Consider the following 25,858-nt stretch of genomic DNA (forward strand, 5'->3'; position numbering starts at 1 on the left):
TGTTCATCTACCTTGATACTTGGGTTGGTCATCCCAACTTTGCAAAGGATGGGTTATTCATCTTGGTTCTAACGAGAATGAGTCTGGAAGCCCTTCTATTCCCAAGTTATTAGGTTAGGTTTCCTTCTGATATAGCTTTACTGATTTAGAGAATGCCGGTTACATGGCACGTGATTTGCCTTTGACCCTTCTAGTTCAAGGACTCACGCACCTTTTGGGGGTTAAATGCTACTGTCTGGCTGTTGTCAAATATCTGCTGGCACAGTTTATCTTGTTTCCCTTGAGGTTTTGGTTCTTTTTTCTGTGCCTCCAGGGTTTGTTTCTTATTCACATTATCTGGGGTCTATTCCATGGTTTTCATAAGGAGCATCACATTTCTACGCATGCCTGGTCTTTTGTCAATTCTGACCAGCTGGTTCTTTTTGAGGAGTGGATATAGCTGTGGTATTTAATTCAGAATTTCAGGAATCTGCGGCTGGATGTCTCTATCAGATGAACAAGTTACTATCCTTCATTGTTGTATTATGTGGTAAAGACACAGTCTGGCCGCAGACTCCTTAACACCCTGCCCATTCTCCCTGCTCTGTGTACGTGTTGTAGTGTAATGGTTATACCCCTTTTCAGTACTGATTTTATATTCCAGTAATCACAGTTTCATTCACGTAGTTGAGTGAATCTGCAGACCATTGGGTCTTTCTTCCTTATTCTTGACTTGGTTTTGCCTACCTTTTGTTAATGAATGCCTCATCATTCCTTTTGGTCTTGACTTATGAGCCTCTATTTATGTTTTAAAGATATTTTTATCTTTTTTGGCACACTGTTTCCACAGCCAGTTTCTATAGAGGCTCTGCATTCTGGCGCAGTAGGTTTCACGAAATAAACTGACGTCAGCACGCCAAAGGGTACTTATATGGCTCCACTGACATCACAACTGGAGTTGACGTCATCAAGAAGCCATACTGCACTCTCCCATGGTGCGCAGAGGTACTGCTGAAAAATATCCGGATCAAGTCTGACACCTGTGGAAAATTCAAAAGTTAAGGAATCTGCGGCTAGACTGCGTCTCTACCAGATAATATGTTACAGAAGGAAAATACCTTGTTTGTAATATATATATATATATATATATATATATATATAAATATAAGGCATCTGCGGATAAAAAGCCTGCGAGAACCGCCAATGAAAAGGAATCCCGTTATCTGGCTTGTGACTAACACAGGTAGCACCGATGACCGGCATCATCTACATGAAAACGGGATCCGAAATCAGCGGCTGGCGAAATGGGGATAAAGCGGACCAACAAGCTCCACAACTTACCCCTGGCAGCGCCAGTGTGTTGAAACCCGGAACATTGGAAGACAACTCAAGTGGAATTTAGCCACGAACCTGGTGAATGGCACGAATGTCAACGCCCAACAAACACACTAAAAGATGGCAGCCACAAGCAGAGTGATTGAGAAGGAGGAGGAACATGTAAACAGTCCCTCTTCACTATGGCCAGAAGGGGTGGAGCATGGCTGATATTTAAAACTTTGACAACGAGAAGTTTTTAACCTGTGCACACAGCGTCTGAGGAAGTCGCAAGACGAAACGTGTCATGATGTTTGCATTAAAAGCTTTGCAATCCCAGTGTGCTCCAGTGTGTCTTTTAAAGAGGGACACTTTGTTTAGTGATATTTACACGTGCATTGCCGCTTGCACGAAGGATGCACCCGCCTAAAGTAGTTCAGCAGGAAAGCGGCGTTTGTTAAGGCATCTGCGGATAAAAAGCCTGCGAGAACCGCCAATGAAAAGGAATCCCGTTATCTGGCTTGTGACTAACACAGGTAGCACCGATGACCGGCATCGTCTACATGAAAACGGGATCCGAAATCAGCGGCTGGCGAAATGGGGATAAAGCGGACCAACAAGCTCCACAACTTACCCCTGGCAGCGCCAGTGTGTTGAAACCCGGAACATTGGAAGACAACTCAAGTGGAATTTAGCCACGAACCTGGTGAATGGCACGAATGTCAACGCCCAACAAACACACTAAAAGATGGCAGCCACAAGCAGAGTGATTGAGAAGGGGGAGGAACATGTAAACAGTCCCTCTTCACTATGGCCAGAAGGGGTGGAGCATGGCTGACATTTAAAACTTTGACAACGAGAAGTTTTTAACCTGTGCACACAGCGTCTGAGGAAGTCGCAAGACGAAACGCGTCATGCTGTTTGCATTAAAAGCTTTGCAATCCCAGTGTGCTCCAGTGTGTCTTTTAAAGAGGGACACTTTGTTTAGTGATATTTACATGTGCATTGCCGCTTGCACGAAGGATGCACCCGCCTAAAGTAGTTCAGCAGGAAAGCGGCGTTTGTTAAGGCATCTGCGGATAAAAAGCCTGCGAGAACCGCCAATGAAAAGGAATCCCGTTATCTGGCTTGTGACTCACACACATAGCACCGATGACCGGCATCGTCTACATGAAAACGGGATCCGAAATCAGCGGCTGGCGAAATGGGGATAAAGCGGACCAACAAGCTCCACAACTTACCCCTGGCAGCGCCAGTGTGTTGAAACCCGGAACATTGGAAGACAACTCAAGTGGAATTTAGCCACGAACCTGGTGAATGGCACGAATGTCAACGCCCAACAAACACACTAAAAGATGGCAGCCTCAAGCAGAGTGATTGAGAAGGGGGAGGAACATGTAAACAGTCCCTCTTCACTATGGCCAGAAGGGGTGGAGCATGGCTGACATTTAAAACTTTGACAATGAGAAGTTTTTAACCTGTGCACACAGCGTCTGAGGAAGTCGCAAGACGAAACGTGTCATGCTGTTTGCATTAAAAGCTTTGCAATCCCAGTGTGCTCCAGTGTGTATTTTAAAGAGGGACACTTTGTTTAGTGTATATATATATATATATATATATATATATATATATATATATATATATATATATATATATATATATATATATTACCTACTGGCGATAGCCAGTAGGTATATATAGTTAGGATTTTTTTCCTATGGGACTTTTGAAAATTCTATGTCTAATAACTTTGGCGTTTGTGGACGGAATCGGCTGAAATTTTCAGGAAAATGGCACATTTTGTTTCTGAGCAGCTCCTGAAAATTTGGGGGGGGTTCGTCAAGGGGGGGCCGAGAAAAAAGGGGGGTCCCAAAACACGTTTTTCCCATGTTAATTTCCATAGGGCGGTTGGACTCACTTTTAGCCCGAACGGCTGAATGGATTTCCACGAAACTTGGCAAAATTGTAGGGACTGTTAGCCCGATGTGCCTTTGCTAGGTCTCAATATATGTGCTTCAGTGGATTTTGAGAAATTAACGTTTAAATCAAGATATATATCTGTAACAGCGCTCCGGGCAGCGCTCCGGTTCGCGAACTTTTCGCGTATCGGAACTTTGCAAAGCGAAGCTGATTGGCTCTCCGGTGTCTGTCAACATTCTAAACAGTCCGGTGCGGCCGCCATCTTGTCTCTCGGTAGGATCGAGAGACAAGAGGAGGCCAAAACAAAGGGGGAAATGAAGGAAAGGGGGCAAGGTAGACCCCTCCTGACCCCCTAGGATTGATGAGGGGGATATTATAGAGCCACGCCGGGCCCCAAAAAAAAAAAAAAAAAAATCCGATTTTTTCGCCGTAGAGACGCGTCTTGGTTCGCGAACCGGGCAGCTAACCGGGCAGCTAACCGGGAAGCTAATCGTCAGTGTAACCCCAAAAAAAAAAAAAAAAATCCGATTTTTTCGCCGTAGAGACGCGTCTTGGTTCGCGAACCGGGCAGCTAACCGGGCAGCTAACCGGGAAGCTAACCGGCAGTGTAACCCAAAAAAAAAAAAAAAAAAATCCGATTTTTTCGCCGTAGAGACGCGTCTTGGTACGCGAACCGGGCAGCTAACCGGGCAGCTAACCGGGAAGCTAACCGGCAGTGTAACGGGAGTCTGAGGAGTAGCTGATTGGCTGTCAATATTGTAAACAGTCCGGAGCGGCCGCCATCTTGTCTCTCGGTAGGATCGAGAGACAAGAGGAGGCCAAAACAAAGGGGGAAATGAAGGAAAGAGGGCAAGGTAGACCCCTTCTGACCCCCTAGGATTTATGAGGGGAATATTATAAAGCCACGTGGGGCCAAAAAAAAACAAACAAAAAAATCCGATTTTTTCGCCGTAGAGACGCGTCTTGGTACGCGAACTGGGCAGCTAACCGGGCAGCTACCGGGAAGCTAACCGGCAGTGTAACGGGAGTCTGAGGAGTAGCTGATTGGCTGTCAATATTGTAAACAGTCCGGAGCGGCCGCCATCTTGTCTCTCGGTAGGATCGAGAGACAAGAGGAGGCCAAAACAAAGGGGGAAATGAAGGAAAGAGGGCAAGGTAGACCCCTTCTGACCCCCTAGGATTTATGAGGGGGATATTATAAAACCACGTGGGGCCAAAAAAAAACAAACAAAAAAATCCGATTTTTTCGCCGTAGAGACGCGTCTTGGTACGCGAACTGGGCAGCTAACCGGGCAGCTACCGGGAAGCTAATCGGCAGTGTAACGGGAGTCTGAGTAGAAGCTGATTGGCTGTTATCATTGTAAACAGTCTGGAGCGGCCGCCATCTTGTCTCTCTGTGGGATCGAGAGACAAGAGGTGGAAAAAAAAAAGGTGTAAATGAATGAAAGGGGTAAGGCAGACCCCTCCTGAACCCCTAGGATTGATGAGGGGGCTATTAAAGTTCCCTGGGGGGTGAAAAAAAAAAATTTGCGATTTTCGCGGTAAAGGTGCTTCCTGGTACGTTAACCGGGCAGCTAACCGGCAGCGTAACGGGAGTCCGACATATTGTGTTTTTTGAACGTTTGTGATATGTGCACGTGTGGATTTTGTCTAATTAAGGTTAAAAAATATATATATATCTTTAAGCGTGTTCTGGCGCGCTTACGTTTTGGGTTTGGTTTGCGCTGCAGAGACGATACGTCACGGTTATGCGATGCATCATGAGGCGTCTCACGGGCTACGTGATACGTCACTTAATAAAGAATATATTTTACAGCTATAGATATTAGCTTTTAAAAAACCAATGAAATTCACAGAAAAAACCATAGGTTATAGACCATATATAGTTAGGAATTTGCATTTACAAAACCTTGAAAATTCACTGAAAAAACCATAGGTTATAGACCATATATAGTTAGGGATTAGCATTTAAAAAACCTTATTTTATTTGCACAAAACCATTGAAATTCCATATATAGTTAGTTGCACTAACTATATATCACGGACCCGCAATCCACTGCTAATGATGTCACATATTACATCATTCATGACATGGTCAGTGACATCACTGATGACATCACTGATGACATCTCAAATGACATCACTGATGACATCACTGATGACAACACCCAGTGACTGTATGTTTCTGTAAAGTTAAAATATGTCTTACATATTGAAGAATGAGTGGATGTATAAGTGTCTGGATGAAGGATTTAGTAGGTGCATGACTGACTGTATGAGAGAATAATTAAATGTGTCTCACTGAGTGCATGGGTTAGTGATTAAAGTGTCTTAATTTGGCAATCAATATTTATGTTCTTCTGTAAACTGCTGCATGTTTAAATCAGTAGCTATATCAGTAACTATATGGGTTATTGAATGGTTGCCCAAGTATTTGTATGGGAGACTGAGTGTGTGTGTGGGTGGCTGGGAGGTGTATAACTCTGTGCATAGATGTGTGAGCGGTTGATTCCCTAGGTGTATGGGTTCAAAAGTGCATGTAGAAACAGCTGTATGGACAGTTGACTGTGTGCATAAGTATATTGGTGAGTGAATGGATATCTCAGTTCTACATGTCAAAGTAAGTACATATGTAAAACACACTCCATGTGAGAGTTGACATATATAAATAACTGAACATAAGAGTCAGTGAATGTGAGAGTGGCTGTATGAATCATTGTGAACTTGTATCAAGGATTGTATAAGAGAGTAAATATGTGTTAGTATATGTTTGAATAAGTAAGGTGTGTATAACTGTATAGTTAAGGAAATGGAGATGTGATTGATTCTTTGCATGACTGAATAGGTGTGTGAGTAACTCCATGGATGTGTGACAGTCTGTGAGTGCCTGTTTACACTGAGTGTATCAAAGGTTATATTAGAGTCTGAAGATGTATTATCACATAAATGATATCATCAGTGATGTAATCAGTAATGTCAAATGAGATGTCAGTGATGTCATCAGTGATGTCATTTGAGATGTCATCAGTGATGTCATCAGTGATGTCATTTGAGATGTCATCAGTGATGTCATCAGTGATGTCACTGACCATGTCATGAATGATGTAATATGTGACATCATTAGCAGTGGATTGCGGGTCCGCGATATATAGTTAGTGCAACTAACTATATATGGAATTTCAATGGTTTTGTGCAAATAAAATAAGGTTTTTTAAATGCTAATCCCTAACTATATATGGTCTATAACCTATGGTTTTTTCAGTGAATTTTCAAGGTTTTGTAAATGCAAATTCCTAACTATATATGGTCTATAACCTATGGTTTTTTCTGTGAATATATATATATATATATATATATATATATATATATATATATATATATATATATATATATATATATATATATATATATATATATATATATATATATATATATACATACATATATACATACATATATGTATATATATATTTTACCTACTGGCTGTTGTCAGTAGGTAGTTATAGTTATGACCACATTTACCTTAGGAAAAGCGTTTTTTTCCCCCATTAACTTTGGCACCGCTTTATTAATCTCCACGAAATTTTCACATAACTTCCCCTTTTTGATTGAGCTGTTGTGTTGAAACTTTTAGGGTGATATATCACGCAGAGGAATGAGATAAAAAAGGGGATCCCAAAACACACTTTCCCATGTTAAGTCTATGGGGATTTTCATTGTTTGAAAATACTTATAGTCGGAACTGCTGAAAGGAATTACTCTAAATTTAGCAGAAAGCTAAATGTTGGTCCAGAAAGTGTGTTTTTTGTGATTTGTTGTAAATCTGTTCAGTAGTTTTTGAGATATCTAACTTAAAAAATATAGATATCTGGGGACGCGAGTCCTTGAAGCGTACTCATGGATCACACTAAATTTGATTGGCTGCTATCACTTCAACCAGGAAGTGTTGGCAGCCATCTTGGGACTCAGCTCGAAGCTGAGTCCCAGAAAAAAGTAATAAACAAAGAAAAGAGGGCAGGGTAGGAATATCCTGACACCCCAGATATCGTTGGAGGTCGCTCAGGGACCCCGCCAGAGGTAAAAAGTTTTTTTTAAAACAATTTGCCATGGACTCACAGGTGGTTCTGCAAATCCACTGCAAAAAAAAAGATGCAAGCCTTTTTTTTTAAATTCCTGGTTTGACCAAATCTTGGGGGCATGAAGAAGGGGGGCACCTGGGGCCCCAGTTAGGCTTATAACAATCCCCAGGGACTGCCACATCCCCTGGGCAGCAAACAATAAGATTATGTAGGCCCGCTTGGCCCTCCGCAGCACTGAGACCGCCACCTCCCCGGGTCACAAACACAACAATGATGGGGGTCAGTTGCTGCCCCTCGGCCTCGGGGATCACTACCTCCCATGGGTTAAATTTAACATAGGAGTGGGGACATGCACCCCTTGCCTGGAGCCCTTGATGGCACTGGGGACTGCCACCCACCAGGGCCAGCTCCAGCAGTGTCCCCAGGTGCCCACACCTGGGACATTGCGGTTTGCTCTGCATTGACAGAAGCACCGCTCCTGCCAAGCCATAGCAAACACTCTGTTTTCAGCAAGTGAGAGCAGAAAATGCTCTAGCTTGCTGAAAGCAGAGCATATCTGTTTCCCTGTCCACTATCAAGCGAAATGACCCACCCTCAGGAGATAGCAGTTTGCGTTTGCTTGGTTGGAGCTGTCCCGGCTCCTGCCAAGCAAAAATTAAACACTCTGCTTCCAGAAAGTGGGAGCTGGCAAATCGCTTCTGCTTGCTGGAAAGCGAGTTTTATTCTTGTTACCTGACTGCAGGGAAAGAAGTGAAAGATTGCTCTCACACGCAGGGAACTGCATTTCTAGAAGCTCCCTGTGTGTGAAAGCAATGCTTGCTCCCGCAAAATGCAGGAAGCTGGTTGGGACTGCAGGGGCCTTAAGGCTGCCCCCCACAGTCCAATAAAACACTGGGTGCCCTGGGTGGGCTCCAAGGTACTCAGGGAGAAGTGGATGAGATCCCCAGGGCCAAATTGGCCCAGGAGAGGGGGCCACACAGCACCCTTCCCCCATTGTATTTCAGCTGGGACCTGGATACAAATGATTCTAACTCCTGAGTTGGGGAAGGCAAAGAAAGTGTGCTTTCTCTGCAGTTCCCTTTTGAAAGAGGATCTGAAATGCTTCATGGAGGTAAATGCATTGTTGCTCTATTGGAGGCAATCTGTAGGTACTGTGAAGAGTGGGTCCTGTCTTGTCCTTAACTGGTGAGAGCAGAGTCCTTGGTTCTCCCTTTAAATTGGTATGAGTTTTCAAATGTACAAATCTCGGAAACTTTACAGTTTGGCCCAGCCCACCTAAGTAGTATGCAAATGTCTTCCTGCCTTTTGCCAGGATGATGGACAGCTCATCAAGAACCCCCCCAGCTCATTTCCCACATATTTTGGTGAGGCCTAGTTGATGTTGAGGAATATTAGGACATCTCCAGCAAATAAAGAAGCACTTACTTCATATAGTTAGGAAGAAAGACCCCTGTTTGGTGGAGATTTACCACTTGTTAACTTCTCTAAAAGAGGATTTATGTTATCACATATTTCTGGATAAAGACGCAACAGTAGCAATCAAATTGCTAAGACAAATCCAAGGTCACTGGTGACATTTCCTCATGCTTCATTACACAGCTGTAGTGTAGAATACTTACTGGACATTTACCCAAAGTGGTAGCACATGGTAATAACCCGGTAGAAAGTACCCCACTCAGGTAGCTATTTTGTGCAAAACTGTAGAATCTTGTTGGATTAAGTTGCTGGTGCAGTTCCTATGTGGCCAAGTCACTCACACAGATACTGACACACCCACAAAGAGCCTCAGACACCCATTCATCTACTCTCACATATGCTCACAGACCCACACAGCCATAGTCACTAACACATCCACAAACACTTACACACCTACTCACATACCCATAAAGCCACTCACACAACCAATCACATAACTATAAAAGAAAGGGATTCTGTCAAATGTTCAATACGGTTTCAGATCCAAAAGAAGCACTGTGGATCAGTGTCTTAACTTACAATTGTTAGTGGACAAATATACCGTTGCTAAGGATGGGAAACTATATATGGGGTTTATGGACCTTTCGTCGGCTTTCGACCTTGTGAACCGATCAAAATTATGGAAGATTTTAATCGGATTGGGTCTTGATCCAGTCTTGGTAAATTTCTTGGCAGACTTACACACTGGCCTGCGAGCCTCTGTTAGAGTAAATTCAGCGGGACGCTGTTCCAGCCATTTCCACCCGGAAAGGGGTGTTAGACAGGAATGCATCATGGCCCCTCTTTTGTTTACAGTTTATATAAATGCTCTTGAACCTGCACTCAGGGGGGCCATGGCAGACATACCGCATATAGGAGACCTGGGTATACCGGTTCTCCTGTATGCGGATGATGCTGTGCTTCTGTCACGAACCAAGGTGGGGCTTCAACGATTTCTGGACGCATTCGGTCATTTTATTAATTCCCTAGACCTTAAAATAAATGTAAAAAAATCACAAATAATGATAGTTGGGAGAGGTTCTCGAAAGAAAAATATAAAAACTTTTTTCTATTGTAATGAGGAACTGAGCAGAGTCCCCACCTTTCCGTACTTGGGTATTATCTTCGAGGAGAGGGGGAAATGGGGTCCACAGATTAAAGCAAGAAATATTGCTTTTGCTAGAACCTCTATGGCAGTCATGTCTTTTAGCAAAAAACTTGGGGCTAGGCCCGTATCAGCTCTGTTAAACATCTACAAAGCTAAGTATTTGGCAGTTGCCACGTATGGCTGCCCACTATGGGGATATAGTACCACGGACTGCTTGCAAATCACCGAAAACAAATTTATGAGATCAATTTTGTTGGTGCCGCAGTCAACCCCTTCATTTTCAGTGCATTCAGAGTTGGGTGTTGGTTTTATCACAGATACGTTGAAGGTAGCCCCATTAATAACTTGGCTGAAGACTTGGTTAAAGGATGAACTCTCCCTGAATCATGCCATTCTTAGGGATTGTCTTAGTTTAGACAACCAAAATAAAATTAAGTGGTTGTCCTATGTCAAACAGGGTTTTCAGAAAATTGGAAGACCTGAGCTCCTTCACTCCCCGGAAAGTATAATTCGTAGGGACATAGCATTTACGAAGGAGATTATGTTACAAATGCTGTCTCTGGAAAGGGAGGAAAGGGAGCTCAGAAAAAGTACTGTTAGATCTTTTATTATGGTTGCTAATCCTCCTGAACTTTACTTGGTTTTAGTGAATCGACCTTATCATAGGTTTCTTTTAACGCGTTTTCGTTTCAATTTGATTTATCTAACATTGGGTCAATTCACGGAATGGAATACTCCTGATCAGGCACCGCCGTGTTCCTGCGATAATTTTTCAATGCAGGACACTATGCATTTTGTAATGTTCTGTGGCCACTATTTAGCCGCAAGGAGGAGGTTTCTTGTGCCTATCCTTAGGGAGGCAGGCTTCATTCAAGTGAGGCCTGCACTCCTATACCTGCAACTACTAGACAGCCCGAGGGTTATTTCTCATGTCGCTAGTTTTTTGGTAGGGGCAGCGAGGGAGAGAAATAAGATAATGAAACTTCGTGCTTAAATGTACTCATATAAAAAATGCACTTTTTTGTACATATTGTCTTTTTTAAATAAGTGACCTATCATAACAGTTACCTCTCTGTGAACTGATCATTTTTAATGCTTTTGAATTTTTTATGTTTTTTTAAATTTGGCTGTATTTTTTAATATATTTAAAATATGTGAGTGTAATTGATTGTATTTTGTTCATCATTGTCTTTTTATGATATTGAATTATCGAATAAAGTATTTTGACTGACTGACTACTCACATACCCACTCACAGGCCCATACTGCCCTTCAGAAGTCCGCTCACATACCCAGAAAACTATTGATACACTCACTAACACACCAATACAGGCACTCACACCCGCTTTCAGATCCATATAGCCTCTACCACATCTATCTACAGATCCATAAGCCACTCATGCACCCATTCACAGACTGATACAGTCAACCCCACACCAACTCACAGACCCATGCAGCTAATCCCACATCAACTCTCAGATCCATACACCCACTCACAAAACCAGTCACACATCCACACAACTACTCATGTACCCACTCACAACCCCATATAGCCATTTACATACCCAGTCACTGACCTAGGCAGCTACTTACACACCCACACACGGACCCTAACAGCCACTCATACAGTTACTCACAGACCCATACAGCTACTCATATACCTACTCAATGACCCATACAACCACTCACATCCACTCACATACCTACAATACCACTCAAACACCCACTCACAGACCAATACAGCCACTCACACACCCACTCACTGATATATACAGACACTCACACTTTTACCCGCAAATGTTACAGGTTTCAGTCAGTAATAATAATTTCTAAAACCTTGGAATTTCACTACTAAAAATGGAGGTTTTAAGGAAGCTATAGTAAGAAAAAACATTTAAAAAACCATAGAAATGTACTAGAAAAAAAGAAAGGTTACAGGAACGCTATAGTTGGGAAACAGAATTCTTTAAAAATTGAATTTAAGTGACAAAAAACCAAAGGTTACAGGGATGTTATAGTTAGGCTCAGATTTCACTCTTACAAAACCAGTAAAATTCAGCAGTTATAGTTACCTGAGCTAACTATAACTTACTTCCCCTGCAATGCACTGCTTATGACCTCATATATTACATCACTCTTGATATGGTCAGTGACATCACTGAGGATGTTACTCATTACATCTCAAATGACATCACTGATGACATCATCCAGTGATTGTGAGTGTTTTCTGAATTTCCAGTGTTAAATACATTTACTAAGGTACCACAGAAGTTAAATTAGTAGACTTAGTGTACTACTACTGAGTGATACTATTTTTAAGATATATTATCCGAGTGGCTGTGTGATTGGGTGCATCCATATATGACTGGGTATCCGAGTGACTGTTTAGAAGTGAGTGGATGTGTGAGTGGGTGTATGAGTAAATACGTGGGTGTGTGAGTAACTGTATGGGTGAATAAGTGGGTGTGTGAGTAGCTGTATGGGAGACTAGGTAGCTGTGTGACAGCTGTATTGGTGAGTGAGTGGCTGTGTTAGCTGGGTATGTAAGTGACCATATGGGTGCATTAGTGGCTATTTAAGTGGGTGTTTAGTTAACTGGGAGGACTTGGGAGTGGCTGTATTAGAGAGTGACAGGTGAGTGGCTGTATGGGTGAGTGAGTAGACGTGTGAGTGCTTATATGGATGTATCAATGGGTGTATAAGTAGTTGTATGGTTATGTGAGTGGCTCTGTTGAAAGGCTGTATGGGTGAGTAACTTGTTGTGCAAGCAGCTGCATTGGTGAGTGAGTGGGTGTGTGAGTGGCTGTGTACTTTAATTAGTATGCCCCGGAGTGGTGGCAGTTCCCAGGGCTTTAAGGCTTCTAGGATGGGTACCCCCTCCTCTGATTACATAGACATGCACTTGGGACCTGCCCACATAGAAGCCGATTCAAAAGAAAGTGAGGGAGACCGTGCTTAATTTATTTACATTTTTGTCAGTGGGATTCCCTGTGGGACCCCACCAAAAACAAAGGTTACAGGAATGTTATAATAAGTTCAGATATTTCACACACAAAACCATGGAAATTCAGCAGTTGGAATTATCTCAATAACTATCTCATCCCCTAAGGTAACTATAACTTGCGCTTCCGCCATGCACCGTTTTTCATAAATAGTTTTAAAGCACATGTTGCACTTACATTATCAATGATGTCTTAGAAGATGTTATGAGTGATGCATTATGTGGGTGTTTAGCAGTGCATGGCAAGGTATAGGTACTAGAGATAACTCTAACTGCTGAATTTCTATGGTTTTGTGGTTGTAAAATCTGAACCTAACTATAATGTCCCTGTAACCTTTGTTTATAGTGAATATCTATGGTTTTGTAATGCTATTGCCTAACTATAACATCCCCGTAACCTTTGTTTTTTTCACTGAATTTCTAGGGATGTTTCAACATAAGGTAATATTTAATTATCATGTACTATTCCACCCACTGCCGAGCACAGCCTGCAGTCAGCACCCCCACAAGCAGTCACCCGCATGCTGCGCATGGCCAGCGGGGCTGGCCGCAGGGCCTGACCTGCGACCAACCCCCACAAGCTGTCAACCCCATGCTGCACATTGCCTGTGGCCGTCCGCAGTGGGGGTTAGCCACAAGGCCTGGCCTGCAGCAATACCCTGTGGAGACCCCCTTCAAAGGCAACCAACCCATGGGCCCCATCCTAGGCCATATTTTCTTCTGGGACCACATCCCCAGGGCCTGACACATTTTTTTAGGGGGAGGGGCACGGGCCCTCTCTGGCCGCTTTTGGCTCAGGGGACCCCCACTTCTAGGGCCCACCACTATATTTTTGGGGAGAGGCATGTCGGCCCCCTCTCCGGCCCAATTTTGGCTACAGGGACCCCATCTCCCAGGGTCTGGCCATATTATAAACAGGGAAGCGACACACAACCCCCTTTCTGAGCCCATTTTGCCTCCAGGGACTACATCCCCGGGTCCAGTGCATTTTATTAGGGGAGAGGATATGACCCCTCCTGGGGCTCTTTTTGGCTTCAGGGACCCCATCCCCGGGGCCCACCATTATATTTATTGTAATTGTAATTGCATTTGTATAACGCTTAATTTCCCTGACGAGGCGTTGAAGTGCTTTCGGTGAATAGCACGCATCTCCTGAACCAAAAGATGATTTGTGGTGAATTAATATAGGGAGATATGAAATTAATTTGAGCAGTGGACCTGTGAGTTTGTTATTCGGATTGGAAAAAGATAGTAGAGTGAAAGAAGAGGGAAGGGTTTGCATTTATATAGCACTTACTACCCCTACTTTGGAACCCAAACTAGTTTAGTGGGAAATTAGTATAGGGACATTTTTAATTAATTCGAGCAGTGGACATGGAGTCTGTTAGTTGGATTGAAAAGGATAGCAGAGTGATATAAGGGAAGAGGGTCTAGAAATCATAGCAGTAGGTGGAGGTATGAAGTGAGTAAAGAAGAAGTGCAGTGGGATGAGTTAGAGGGGAGGGTTTAAAAAAAGGCATGTTTGGGAGATCTGAATAGTTAAAGTGGTTTGAGATGATGCAAGGTGAGGTAGAGGAGGGAAGATTGTAGAAATGGTATTTTTGGGGATCATAGTAGTAGAATGAGGTTTGGGATGAATCAAAGAGTGGAGTTAGAGGATATATTGAGAGAGGTATAGGGTGAAAAATAGGGTAGTGCATTGGAGAAAGTTGCAGAATAAGGTTTACAATGAGTCAGAGAGTGGAGCTAAAGGATATAATGAGAGAGGTGAAGAGTGTGATATAGGGTAGTGCATTGGAGATGCTGAATTGGACATAAAGTGATAAATAATAAGATACATAAGTACATGGGAGGTATATATGTATAAGGAAAGTAATCTATGCAGATTTAAGTTGTATTTAATAAACTCATACTTTCAAGTGTTGCTGTACTTTAAGTTAATACATTTGTTTTTATTATGTTTTATATATATTTTTGTATTCAATGGTGAAGCAATTGTAGATAGTTATAATAAAAATGTACTTATTTATGCAGTGACTTATATGCATGTAATAAAGAAAAATGCAGGAGGCCCCCTTAGGTAACAATTAAGGGACCAGGGGAAGTGATGCTGTAAAAATCTAGAGTGTCCCTACCACATGTATCTAATGGACAGCTACTCTAGTCCAAAAGAATCTAAACTTCCAAGATTGAAGTAGTGAATAACTCTATTCTCAAGGGTAACCAACCAACCACTAATATTGTGAGCGGGCTAAAATACAGAGGAAATAATAATACCATATCTTACTTTTTACTATCTTAATTTTCAGGTTTTCACACGATGCACAAAACACAAGGTATGCAGGTAAACAGCAAGTTTTCACCACAAAACTTTTAAAGAAGAATTAAAAAGTGATAGTAAATGCTGCCTGAGGAGGAGCAGGGAGACCGACAATTTTTAATAAGATCGCAATTAAACCTGAGGTCAACCCTGTGTTTAATAGTGCCGAGGATCTATCCAACAAGTGTCCGGCTACAGCGAGTCCAGTGGTATCAAAAAATATAGGCGATTCCCTATATTGGAATTAAGATCGGTGGCTCCTCCCAGACGGATATACGATTCAAGCAAAGAAATACAGAAATTTAACATACAATACCAGGGAGAAATACTGATGCCGGCATTGGAGCAGTACGCTATTGTCATATGAGAACGCGACACTGTGTAATAAGTCTAGATCCTTAAAATTTAAGAGAAACAGTCTTGAACAATTTTAATACATGGATGTAAAAAATATTTTTTAAATCTTGTATAACTGCGTATCTATTAATCGATATATGTATGTATTTTTAACTGTGTATGAATATATTTGTGTGAAACCGAATAAATATAAACATTTTTTACTATCATTTTTTAATTCTACTTTAAAACTTTTGTGGTGAAAACTTGCTGTTTACCTGCATACCTTGTGTTTTGTGCATCGTGTGAAAACTTGAAAATTAAGATAGTAAAAAGGAAGATATGGTATTATTATTTCCTCTGTATTTTAGTACGCTCACAATATTAGTGGTTGGTAGGTTACCCTTGAGAATAGAGTTATTCATTACTTCAATCTTGAAAGCATAGATTCTTTTGGACTAGACTAGCTTTCCATTAGATACATGTGGTAGGGACACTCTAGATTTTTATATGCATGTAAAACATAGAATAATATAACAATAAGTAATATGTACATTTGTTAAGCAAAAATAATGATTATCCATATATTTTATCAACATAATTATTAAACAACTTTTGTCATTTGGCAGGCATGAGTAACACAGATACTCAGGTGGCGTTAAAGAATAACTGTAGACTTTTTATTTATCACCAAAAGAAATAAATGTATAGATATCACTGAAGAAATGTTTGTCTTCTCCTTTAGGTCACCCTTTCAGCTGGGGTCCAGGACCAGCGCGACACAGGTATAAGTAAAGTACCACAGGTAAGTCTTTGTCAGGCTCTTGAGTTCTGTATGGTGGGTTGTGATATGGGAGCAGCAAGCATGCTAGAACCATCACCATTGGGAATGGAAGTGAGTCTTTGCCTTTAGTTTGATACTCAAGGGAACCTTTGTACCTAACTATATCTCACTAATAAGCCTCTAATAGCTCTCATGTCTTTTCTAAAAGAAATAAGCCAAAATACGTTTTTTTCATCATGTGGCAAATGAAATGGCTCCTTTATTGAATTTTAAAATAAACACATAAGCTTAAAAATAATATCTACACTCTGAATGTCCTTCACCCACACTCATTTGTCCGAGGAGGCTCCATCCACAACTAAGGAGGCTGTAGCCTTTTTACCTCTTTTTGTCTCTTTGGTTCGGTTTTCCCACCTCCCAAGACCCTGTATACATTCACTGACCTGGGTAAGCCACGCTCCTCCAGCAGCATGGCAAGGCAACTTACGATAGAGGTGGCTTCCTGGTTCTTCCCGCATTTCGACAGGCTTCACTCGGGACTGGCAGTGACGCAACCTTTGGAATCCCTCTTCTCTTTCCTGCGGGCTGGATTTCCCCTTCTTGGCTCATTCTCTGCTGTATCACTCTTCATATGCTGCTTCCTTGGCGTCTTGATACTCGTCTCCTCTCTTGCCATAGACATCCTCCTCCCTCAGTTTCGGTCTGAAGGCCTGAAATCTCTCTGCCCACATTGGTGGGGAGAGATCCGTGATGTCGGACAAGGTGGACCTGCAGTATGACGGCTCCTCCCCCTTAAAGGACCCGTAATGTTCTCTGTTTTTTTGGATGTTGGGCAGAGCAGTTTCAGAGCCTTTTCCATGTGGTGTAATTAGGATAGGTTCGCATCAAGATTTCTGGAGACACTGGCTGCAAACACAGAAGTCCAGGAATTTTGTGTGTTGAAGGTGCAGTACAATGCCAATTATCTGTGTAGTCTTCCCCACCCTAGTTTTGTATGTTCTCCGGTGACACTTTCATACAAAGAAATACACATATGTAGGTACACATATATAGTCCAAATAAATACTCATACGCACACAGGGATATGATGTATATTTATCTTTAATTATGGTGGTTATGTGGGGAAAAGTCAACTCTTGAGTAGTCTTCTGAAGATAAGGTTTTGAGGCAAGGTGCTAATCTTGAGCCGAGGTTCCTTTTTAAAGCGGAGGTCACTTTGTTAAATGTATTTGGTGATTTTATGCCAGATGAAGAACAGTCCTGTTCTATGTATCGAATTGTGGGTGATACAAAGCAGCTTGAATGTGGATCTTCTAGCAAGAATAACCTATTTAGGTTCTTCAAGGCAGGGGAGAGGTGGGCTTGTGGCTTTATATGTAAGAGTAGTCTGGCAGCAGAGTTCTAAGTAGTGCGTTCATAGTTGTTAAAGATGATCCATGGCAGAGGCTATTGTCATAATCAAATTTAGACAGAACAACAGAGAGGTAGTAGCCTGGACCTTGTGTGGAAATTCCAGGCGAGGAAAATCATGTCGCAGAGTTTTATTACTAATCAAGCTTTATCTTGCTAATTTGTGCACTTGGGCATACATTGATAGCTTGTTAGTCCATGGTAATTCCAAGGTTTCTTTCGTCCTTCGTTACCTTAGGCGGTTTAACCAAATTGTCAGGCCAGGCAGGAACTGGGTCATAGTTTCTCCAGTCGCCATATGTGAGTATTTCTGTTTGGGAAGCATTCAGTTTGAGATGGCTTCCTGTATTCCACTGATCAATGGTTCTGAGGCAACTGAACATTTTTAAGTTTTCAATGTCTTTGTTGCTTTTCAGTTTAAGGAGTATTTGTGTGTCATCTGCATAGTTATATCATGTGAAGTGAAACTGATTGATCAGTGCCAGTAATGACTTCATGTAGATGTTGAAAAGCATGGGTGAGTGACAGAGCCTTAAGGGATCCCTGAGGGACCCCTGCTTTTGTGAAGTATGGTTTGGACAAAAAAGAGGGGGTATGGATGATATTTGCTTTGTTTTGAAGTAGGATGTGATCCAGGCAAGAGCAGTGTCCTTCTGCCAGCTTTGTACAGTCTTTGTATTAGAGTATCATGGTCAACCGTGGCAAAGGCAGCTGAGAGGTCTAGAAGAAGTTGTGCAGCAACCCCAGTCTGCTCCACTGTGTTCTTAAGGTCACCCTAGATGGCAAAGAGGGCAGATTCTGTGCCTCTGCATTGACAAAATCCTGTTTGGCAGTCTGAAAGTATGGAATTATCTTCACCGAAGTGTAACAAGTGGGCGAATGCTGCTCTGTCTATCGGTTTGCCTATTGTTTTCGGTCTGTTGTTGTCAGGGTTAAGCAGGTCCAGGTTTGTTTTCTTTAGTAATGGGCATATGTATAACTTTTTTAGATCATCTGGAAATATTTCAGTAGTTAAGGAATCGTTGATGATTCTTCTTACTGGTGTGGCAGCAGAGGTAGAATTTTCTTTAAGGTTTGAGGTGGACATTGATTAGAAGTGCTGCTGGAAGGCCTGCTTGCTTTGACCATGTCCATAAATTCACTGTCTGATATTTGTTGGAAGAATTACAGAGACTGGGCTAGCCTACTCTTTGAGGTTTGATTGGGGAAAAGGGTTGGTGCTGGTGGGTTTGCCTTGTTTTAAATAGGAGTCCAACGTGTCTGCTTTGGTTGTGTAATGACTTTCCAGTTTGTCATGGAATTCTTGAGTAATGGGATTAAACCTTCTAGGTAATTTGGTTTTTGAAATTCAATGAGAATTTTATAGATTTATTTACTTAGCATTTTGAATGCTGTCTGTATAGCATTTTCCTTAGCTTGTTTGATTGCTGACTTGCATAATCTGTTTACTTTTTGGAGTTGAAGTTTGCCTTGATTGGTGCCTGTTTTGAGCCAGGTGAATTGCAGCTTTCAAATTTGCAGTTTTCTCTAATTTTAGCAGTGTATTTCTCCAGGTTGCATGTTTTCTTTTGTTCTGTTGTGTTGGTCTTAGTGGTATTAGGATATCAAAAGCTTCCTGTAGGCACTCATATCGTTTTTGAACAATGGTGGTCTGATCATGTGACCGGAGTAATTATTTGAAAGGTAACTAGTTCTGGATTAACAAAAATGGCATCTGGGATAGGTCCATCGATGAATGTAGATTTGTAGATAACCTGATGTAAGTTAAGTGTGCCTAGGCCAGGGATGATTGTTTTCAGATGGGACATATTGGGTCTATCAAACCAAATGTTTAGGTCACCAAGAATGCAAAGGTTGGAGTGTAGTGTTATTAGGTTTCAAACTGTATCTAGAAGTGTGTCTGGGAACATTGCATTGCTAGGTGGAGGTCTGTAAAAGAGTAGGAAGTCACAGGAGGAAGATGGTGTAGGGTTGCCTCTGGTGAAGGGAGCCTCACAACCTTGTATGGAGACGTTGTCAGCTTTGGTGATATTTTATGATTGCTTGAATACAACAGCTAGGCCACCTCCTGTTTGCATATACAATTTTGTGTGATAGTTTGATAGCCTAGATGAATGGCTTAATGCAACACTGGAGCCATTTCATCTCCCAACCATGATTCAGTTATGAAGAGTGAGCCAGGTTGTGTGTCAGTGAGAAGATTGTAGATATGTGGCAGGGTGTTAGCACATATGCTGAGACCACCTTACAATAAATCCTACATTACGGAGCTCTATTCCACCTCTGGCGACACACTCACCACCACGTCAGCCATCAGGAATGAATTTCTGCAATACTACACCACACTATATTCCTCTAAAGCTGACTCGGATGGTGCTGCTCAAACTGATTACCTAGACAAGATCGCACTGGTGTTGCTGGAGAAATACATGCTTGACTTTATGGCTGAGCCTATATCGGTCACTGACGTTCTTCTGGCCATCGACACACTGCAAGGCTCCTCTGCCCCGGGGCTTGATGGCTATACAGGGTCATAGATGTGATGCTTGAATTTAGAGAGCGATAGAGCATTTATTAGGAGGCAGTTTAGAGAATGTGTTTTGGTGATGGTGTAACATGTGGCAGGTGTGTCCCTAGTGCTGGTATTAGGTCTATAAGGATAGCAATAGTGTAGCTGTTCTGTAGCGTATTTCTCATCCAGAAGCTAAGAAGGCATTTTGATGAGTCTGCTTGTGTTGTTGGTGGAGATGGTGGTTCAGAGTGAGTTGGTGAGCTACGTTGTTTTTGTAGAGTAGCCTTGTGCAGTAGACATGGAGATGCAAAGTTGTGAAGAGTGGCATGTTGCTTATTTTGTTTGTATCTGTGTTGGGTGGAAGCTGTATGAGTTACAGAGGTACCTATATCGTTCTCTACCTCACAAAGTAGCGATAAATCGGTCTCTTGCACCTACCACCTCGGGTAGTGCAAAATTATTCCTTGACAAGACTCTGCTACCCAATTTTATGTCAGGGCATATAGTTGGAAAAAAGTACTGGCGTCAATCATTCCAATACTGTGGAGTCACTCCAAACAAACTACCGCCCCTTTCACTCGCCGTAGCTAACTTTGTAGTACATCAGTTACCACGCGCCTTTTCTCACGCCACCGTTACTAATAGGTGGAACACAGCTCACTGCTGGTAATGTTGTACTTGTTGCCCAAAGTCCTGAGGAGGCCTTAAACTGCTGGTAGGCCGAAACGCGTCGACAGTTACTATAATCCGACACCATACAAATGTGGAATTGATTTTGAAAAATCCTACGAGAGCTCTTCAAAAAAAGAAGCATAAAGATATTTCAGCTTCCTAGGCTCTATGACTATATAGTGATTGTGAGAAAGGAATTAAGGCTATAAAACTTATTGCCATAAATTTCCTTATGTAAAAAATTGGGCTTCAGTTAAACCCGGGAGAATTGAGTTTTATAAAGGTTTGGTTAACGTGCGTCATGCTTATATTTTGTTGCACAGTGTAAATAATGTGTATAGATATATGACGTCTGTATATAAATGTGTATAAAATGAAACAAAACCAAAAGAACTGATAATAATATTCAGTGAAAAGAAGAATTGGTTGACTAAAAAGGAGTAATTTAAACCAATTTCTTGTGTTTGTGTATAATTTTGTTGGTATAAAAGTTTCTGATAGCGATTAGATGAACAAAGAATACTATGTGGTAGATTTATTCTGTGTGGAAATTAATAACCATAGACAGATAATTTGTACTGTCTGTCTTCTACTAGAAGGTTCCTTGAAAGAAATACTAGAGGCATCATTGTATTTATTTGGTTGTTATGTCCCAGATGCTTTGTGGTTTATTGGGTCTCCCCTGAGATATATATATATATATATATATATATATATATATATATATATATATATATATATATATATATATATATATATATATATATATATATATATATATATATATATATATATATATATATATATATCAAGTACATATTAGGGCAGGGGGATTCAAACTACCTCCAAGTCAGAGGTAAAGAAATACGCTTCTTTAAGTTGGAGAGGTATACATATCTTTGAGATATATATATATATTTTACCTACTGGCGGTCGCCAGTAGGTAGTTATAGTTAGGACCTATTATGCATGGGAAACCCGCAGCATTCTATTCCCAATAACTTTAGCGCTGATTAATGAATCTTTGCAAAATTTTCCAAACTTTTGGCCAGCTCTGGTATGCTCCTATCCCGAAAGTTTCACTGTGATTAGTCAAGTGGGGGCCGAGAAAAAAGGGGGGTCCCAAAACATGTTTTCCCCGTGCAATTTCCCATAGGACCTTTAGCCACAGCTACAGCCCGAATGGCTGAACGAAATTACACCAAATTTGGCAAAGAGGTAGTCTTCAGTTCAGACGTGTGCCTTTAGCTTAAATGGTGTCAATCTGGTCAGCAGTTCCTGAGAAAATTAGAGTTAAAGTAATTTATATATCTATGGGCGCGGTGGATCTGCGGCGTCTGCGCGTATTGGCATCGTACCATAAGCGCACCCTTCCGATCACGCGCTGAATGCTAATTGGCTGTCAAGTGGTTGTCAAAATTCGAAATCAGGAACTGTTGGCAGCCATTTTGCGCCTCAGTAGAAGCGAGGATGAGAAAGTCAGTGGAATATGTGTGCAAAATGTAGAAAGGGGGCAGGGTTGAAATAGTTTTACACTCTAGACCTGCTTAGGGGGTCCCAGAAGGACCCCCAGGGTCCACATTTTTTTTTTAACCCGACAGGAGTGTGTAGGGTGCGCGGACTTTGCCGTAAAATAAATAAAATAAAACTGCGCTTTTTTTATAATTAGGCCCGGGGTGGTAAATACCAGGGGCAAAATTATTACATTTTATGGTGGGCCCTTATAATTAGCCCCCAGGGGAGTAAATACCAGGGGCAAAATTATTAAATTTTATGGGGGCCCAGATGGGCGCCCCACCCTCAGGGATCGCAATCTCCCAGGGCTAAAAAGTAAAAAAAATGGTGGGGTCCAAGGTCCCCAAAGCCGTGGGGACCACCACCCTCGGGGCTTTATGTATTGTGGGAGGGGGACTACGAGGCCCCCCTCCTGGAGCACTCGAGGGCCCGTTACCACCGGGGCTATAAAAAAATGGTTGGGGGGCTGCAAGGTCTCTCTTTCAAAATCTAAATCAGATTGCTTTTCCACATGGGGAGCTGCATGTTAGTAGCTCCCCATGTGGAAAAGCAATGCCGGCTCCCAAACGCATAGAAGTTGTGCACCAAAGGCGCTGGAGTCGTGCACCCTACAGATTTTGAGTTGTGCATCCAGTGCGTGCACACCAGGGGGCCAAACTGAGCACCGCGCTGGGTGCGCGACTATTAATTTTACCGAAAAAATAGCCCCTATCAGTAATTTCTAATATCCCAGGGGACCCTATCCTCCGGGTCTTTTAAAAAATGTTGGGGACCCACAATGTCCCCACGGTCCCAACTTTTCCTCGCGTCCTTCAGAAGCCAGCATTGCTTTTCCACATGGGGAGATGCTTGTTGCATATGAAAAAGCAATCTGGTTTGGATTTTGAAAGTGAGAATAGATTTCACTGCTGTGTCTTTCAAAATCAAAACTAAGTTTGCTATGGGAGGGCGGGAGCCGCGAGACTTCCACCCTCTCATAGCAAACAGCAGTGTCCCGGGGGTAGGCAGTGGCACCCTGGGACACTGCAGGAGGCAGCCCTGAGGAAAAGTGACGTGAAAGTGGTGCAAAGGTGTTGTAAATCTGATTTGGATTTTGAAAGAGAGAGCAGTGTGCATCTGTAGGGTAAGTGCAGGTTAGTGTAGGGGTAACAATTACTAGTCTAACTCCAGGGGGGTGCATCTGTACGGAATGTGCTGGATAGTGTATCAGTAAAAAAAATATTCCAACCCCAAGGTGGTGCATCTGTAGGGTATGTGCTGGATAGTGTATGAGTAACAATTACTATGAAAAAGAAAGGAGTTAAAGGAGAAGGAGACACACACTTTCACTGTGAACCTGGAAGAAGAGAAAGTGACAAGAGATGATTTCTGACGTGTTTAGGCTTGAGAACCTGGTTAATCATTAAATGGGGTCTGGCAGGTAAGTGCGTACTTATTCTGCAAGTAGCCTTTTGGGGTCTTGTGAAAGCAAGTCATCTTCAATAATTGCCTCTCGCTGCGTGTACTTGCAAGGTCATCTGATTTGCTCGTATGCTAAAAACAGAAACTTTCTACACCTCTTTTTAATTGGTTGTGAAGCATTGTAAGAAGACGTATTACCGACCAATCCCTTTCCTTGCGTAGATTTTGAAAAACATTTGATTGGCTGTTGTGTGGTTAACTCTACCTTCCTGATCCTAATGTTGATTGGCTTGTTTTTTCTATGTGACGTTACAATACCCTCACTATGTACGTAGCCCATTTTGTGACGCACTTTAATTTACAATGAGTCTTAAAAACTAGTTGTGGTAGGTGTTTTTAACTTAAACTGGGTACTTTGCTTACGAGTTTGTTGACTGTAAAGGTATTTAAAAATATTATTGTATTTCTATTCTATCATAATTGTGCTGAGTTTTCTCCTTTAGCGTGGAGTACTATGTTCTTATATTAAATGTATACTTCTTCAAACCACCCTTGAAAGAAAAATGCTCATGAGTCTTTTATATTCATCATATGGGTGAAATGCAAAAAAAAAATCATTCATTGGTATCACGCGTATGTTATTTTATTAAATGTATAATTCTTCAAACCATCCTTGTAAGAAAAATGCTCATGTTTTCAAAAAATTTGAATTGAGTCTTTTATATTCATCATATGGGTGAAATGCAAAAAAATATTTCATTCATTGATATCACGCGTTGGACCACATTTATTTTATTTTATCATAATCACTCATTCCTTATGTTTACATTATATAAGTGTTGCCCCATCATCTTTATTGAAATGTTTGGGCTTTTTTTTACTTTCAGATAAAGTAGACCAGAAGTGCTACGACAAACACTCCCTCACTATTTCATCTTTTTTTTTTAATGTAAATTTCATTTCATTATTACATTTAACAAAACATTTTTAAAAATGGAAAAAATTATTAACATTTGAAGCCACAAATATATATATTTTTTTTTAAAAAGTGCTTGCGAAGATAATCCTCTTGTTCTTCATGAGTGAAAATTGGTAAAAGCACTACTTAATATAAATACTTTTAGCCCATTTTCACTCAAGAAGATAAAGAGTATTCTCCGTTATTCCAAAGTATTTTGTTTTTTTGTTGATAGTTTATTTATACTACATTTTTCAATCATTAAGAAATACTTGCATACTAAAAAAAATATTATTTATTATTGTTTGAAATCCTCTGTTAAAAATCATCAACTCCAGTTGAGGGATCATAAAGTTATATATAAATTAAAATATACATAACAATATGATCCCTCTGTGGAAATGAAAGATAAATTCAAGATGATGGCATCGCTCCTAATCATTACTTTGTACATAGTAATTCCTTAATTAACCTATACTTCTTGTAATGGTTGTTTCGTCAACTCTTTATTATATTCCATTTAAACTTTATCGTACCACATTCTATAATCATTTGAATATTTTTGCTTTCTTTTTTAAAAATATCAAACCTATACCCATTCATATAATTTACATATCTTGGATATTCTTTCCTTCCTCCGTCAAAATTCATCCAACTTCTCTAGAGGGGACATAATGTTTTATGTACTTTTAAATATACATTAACAATATGTTCCCGGTGAGGAAATGAAAGATATTCTCAAGATGCTTCCGCATCCCGGACTCATTACCTTGCTCATAGTTTCTTCGCCCTTATTGATTCTCTGAAATTAAACTAATTATCCCACGGATGTGGTTTATATACTTTTTGGTTACTTAACACTCTATGGGATCAATGTATTGCTCCTCCCACTTTTAACTCACATGTTTCAGTTGACAGGTGTTCTCATTTCCACTGTTTTAGTGCGTCATCTGTTTATGTAAACATGCCTCTTTCCATACTTTTTATCTTTTGTTTAATTTCTAAAATGCTTTATTTAAACTCGTTTTTCTTATTAAAGCATTTGTATAGGTTACTTTTTTTTAAATACGAGTATTAACATTCATTCCCCCTTTT

General features: G+C 41.1%; 1 protein-coding gene across 2 annotated transcripts in view; it reads left to right on the forward strand.

Moving 5' to 3' along the window:
• The window catches only part of LOC147711655 (uncharacterized), a 1,672,131-nt gene that overhangs the window by 1,098,301 nt on the left and 547,972 nt on the right, over positions 1-25,858 (forward strand). For both annotated transcript variants that reach the window (XM_086922319.1, XM_086922320.1), the window contains one exon: positions 16,257-16,316. In XM_086922319.1, coding sequence (XP_086778445.1) covers positions 16,257-16,316 — 60 coding nt within the window. The remainder of the gene's footprint in view (positions 1-16,256; positions 16,317-25,858) is intronic.

Source organism: Lissotriton vulgaris, chromosome 5 (assembly GCF_964263255.1).
Source record: "Lissotriton vulgaris chromosome 5, aLisVul1.2, whole genome shotgun sequence".
Classification (NCBI taxonomy): Eukaryota; Metazoa; Chordata; class Amphibia; order Caudata; family Salamandridae; genus Lissotriton; species Lissotriton vulgaris.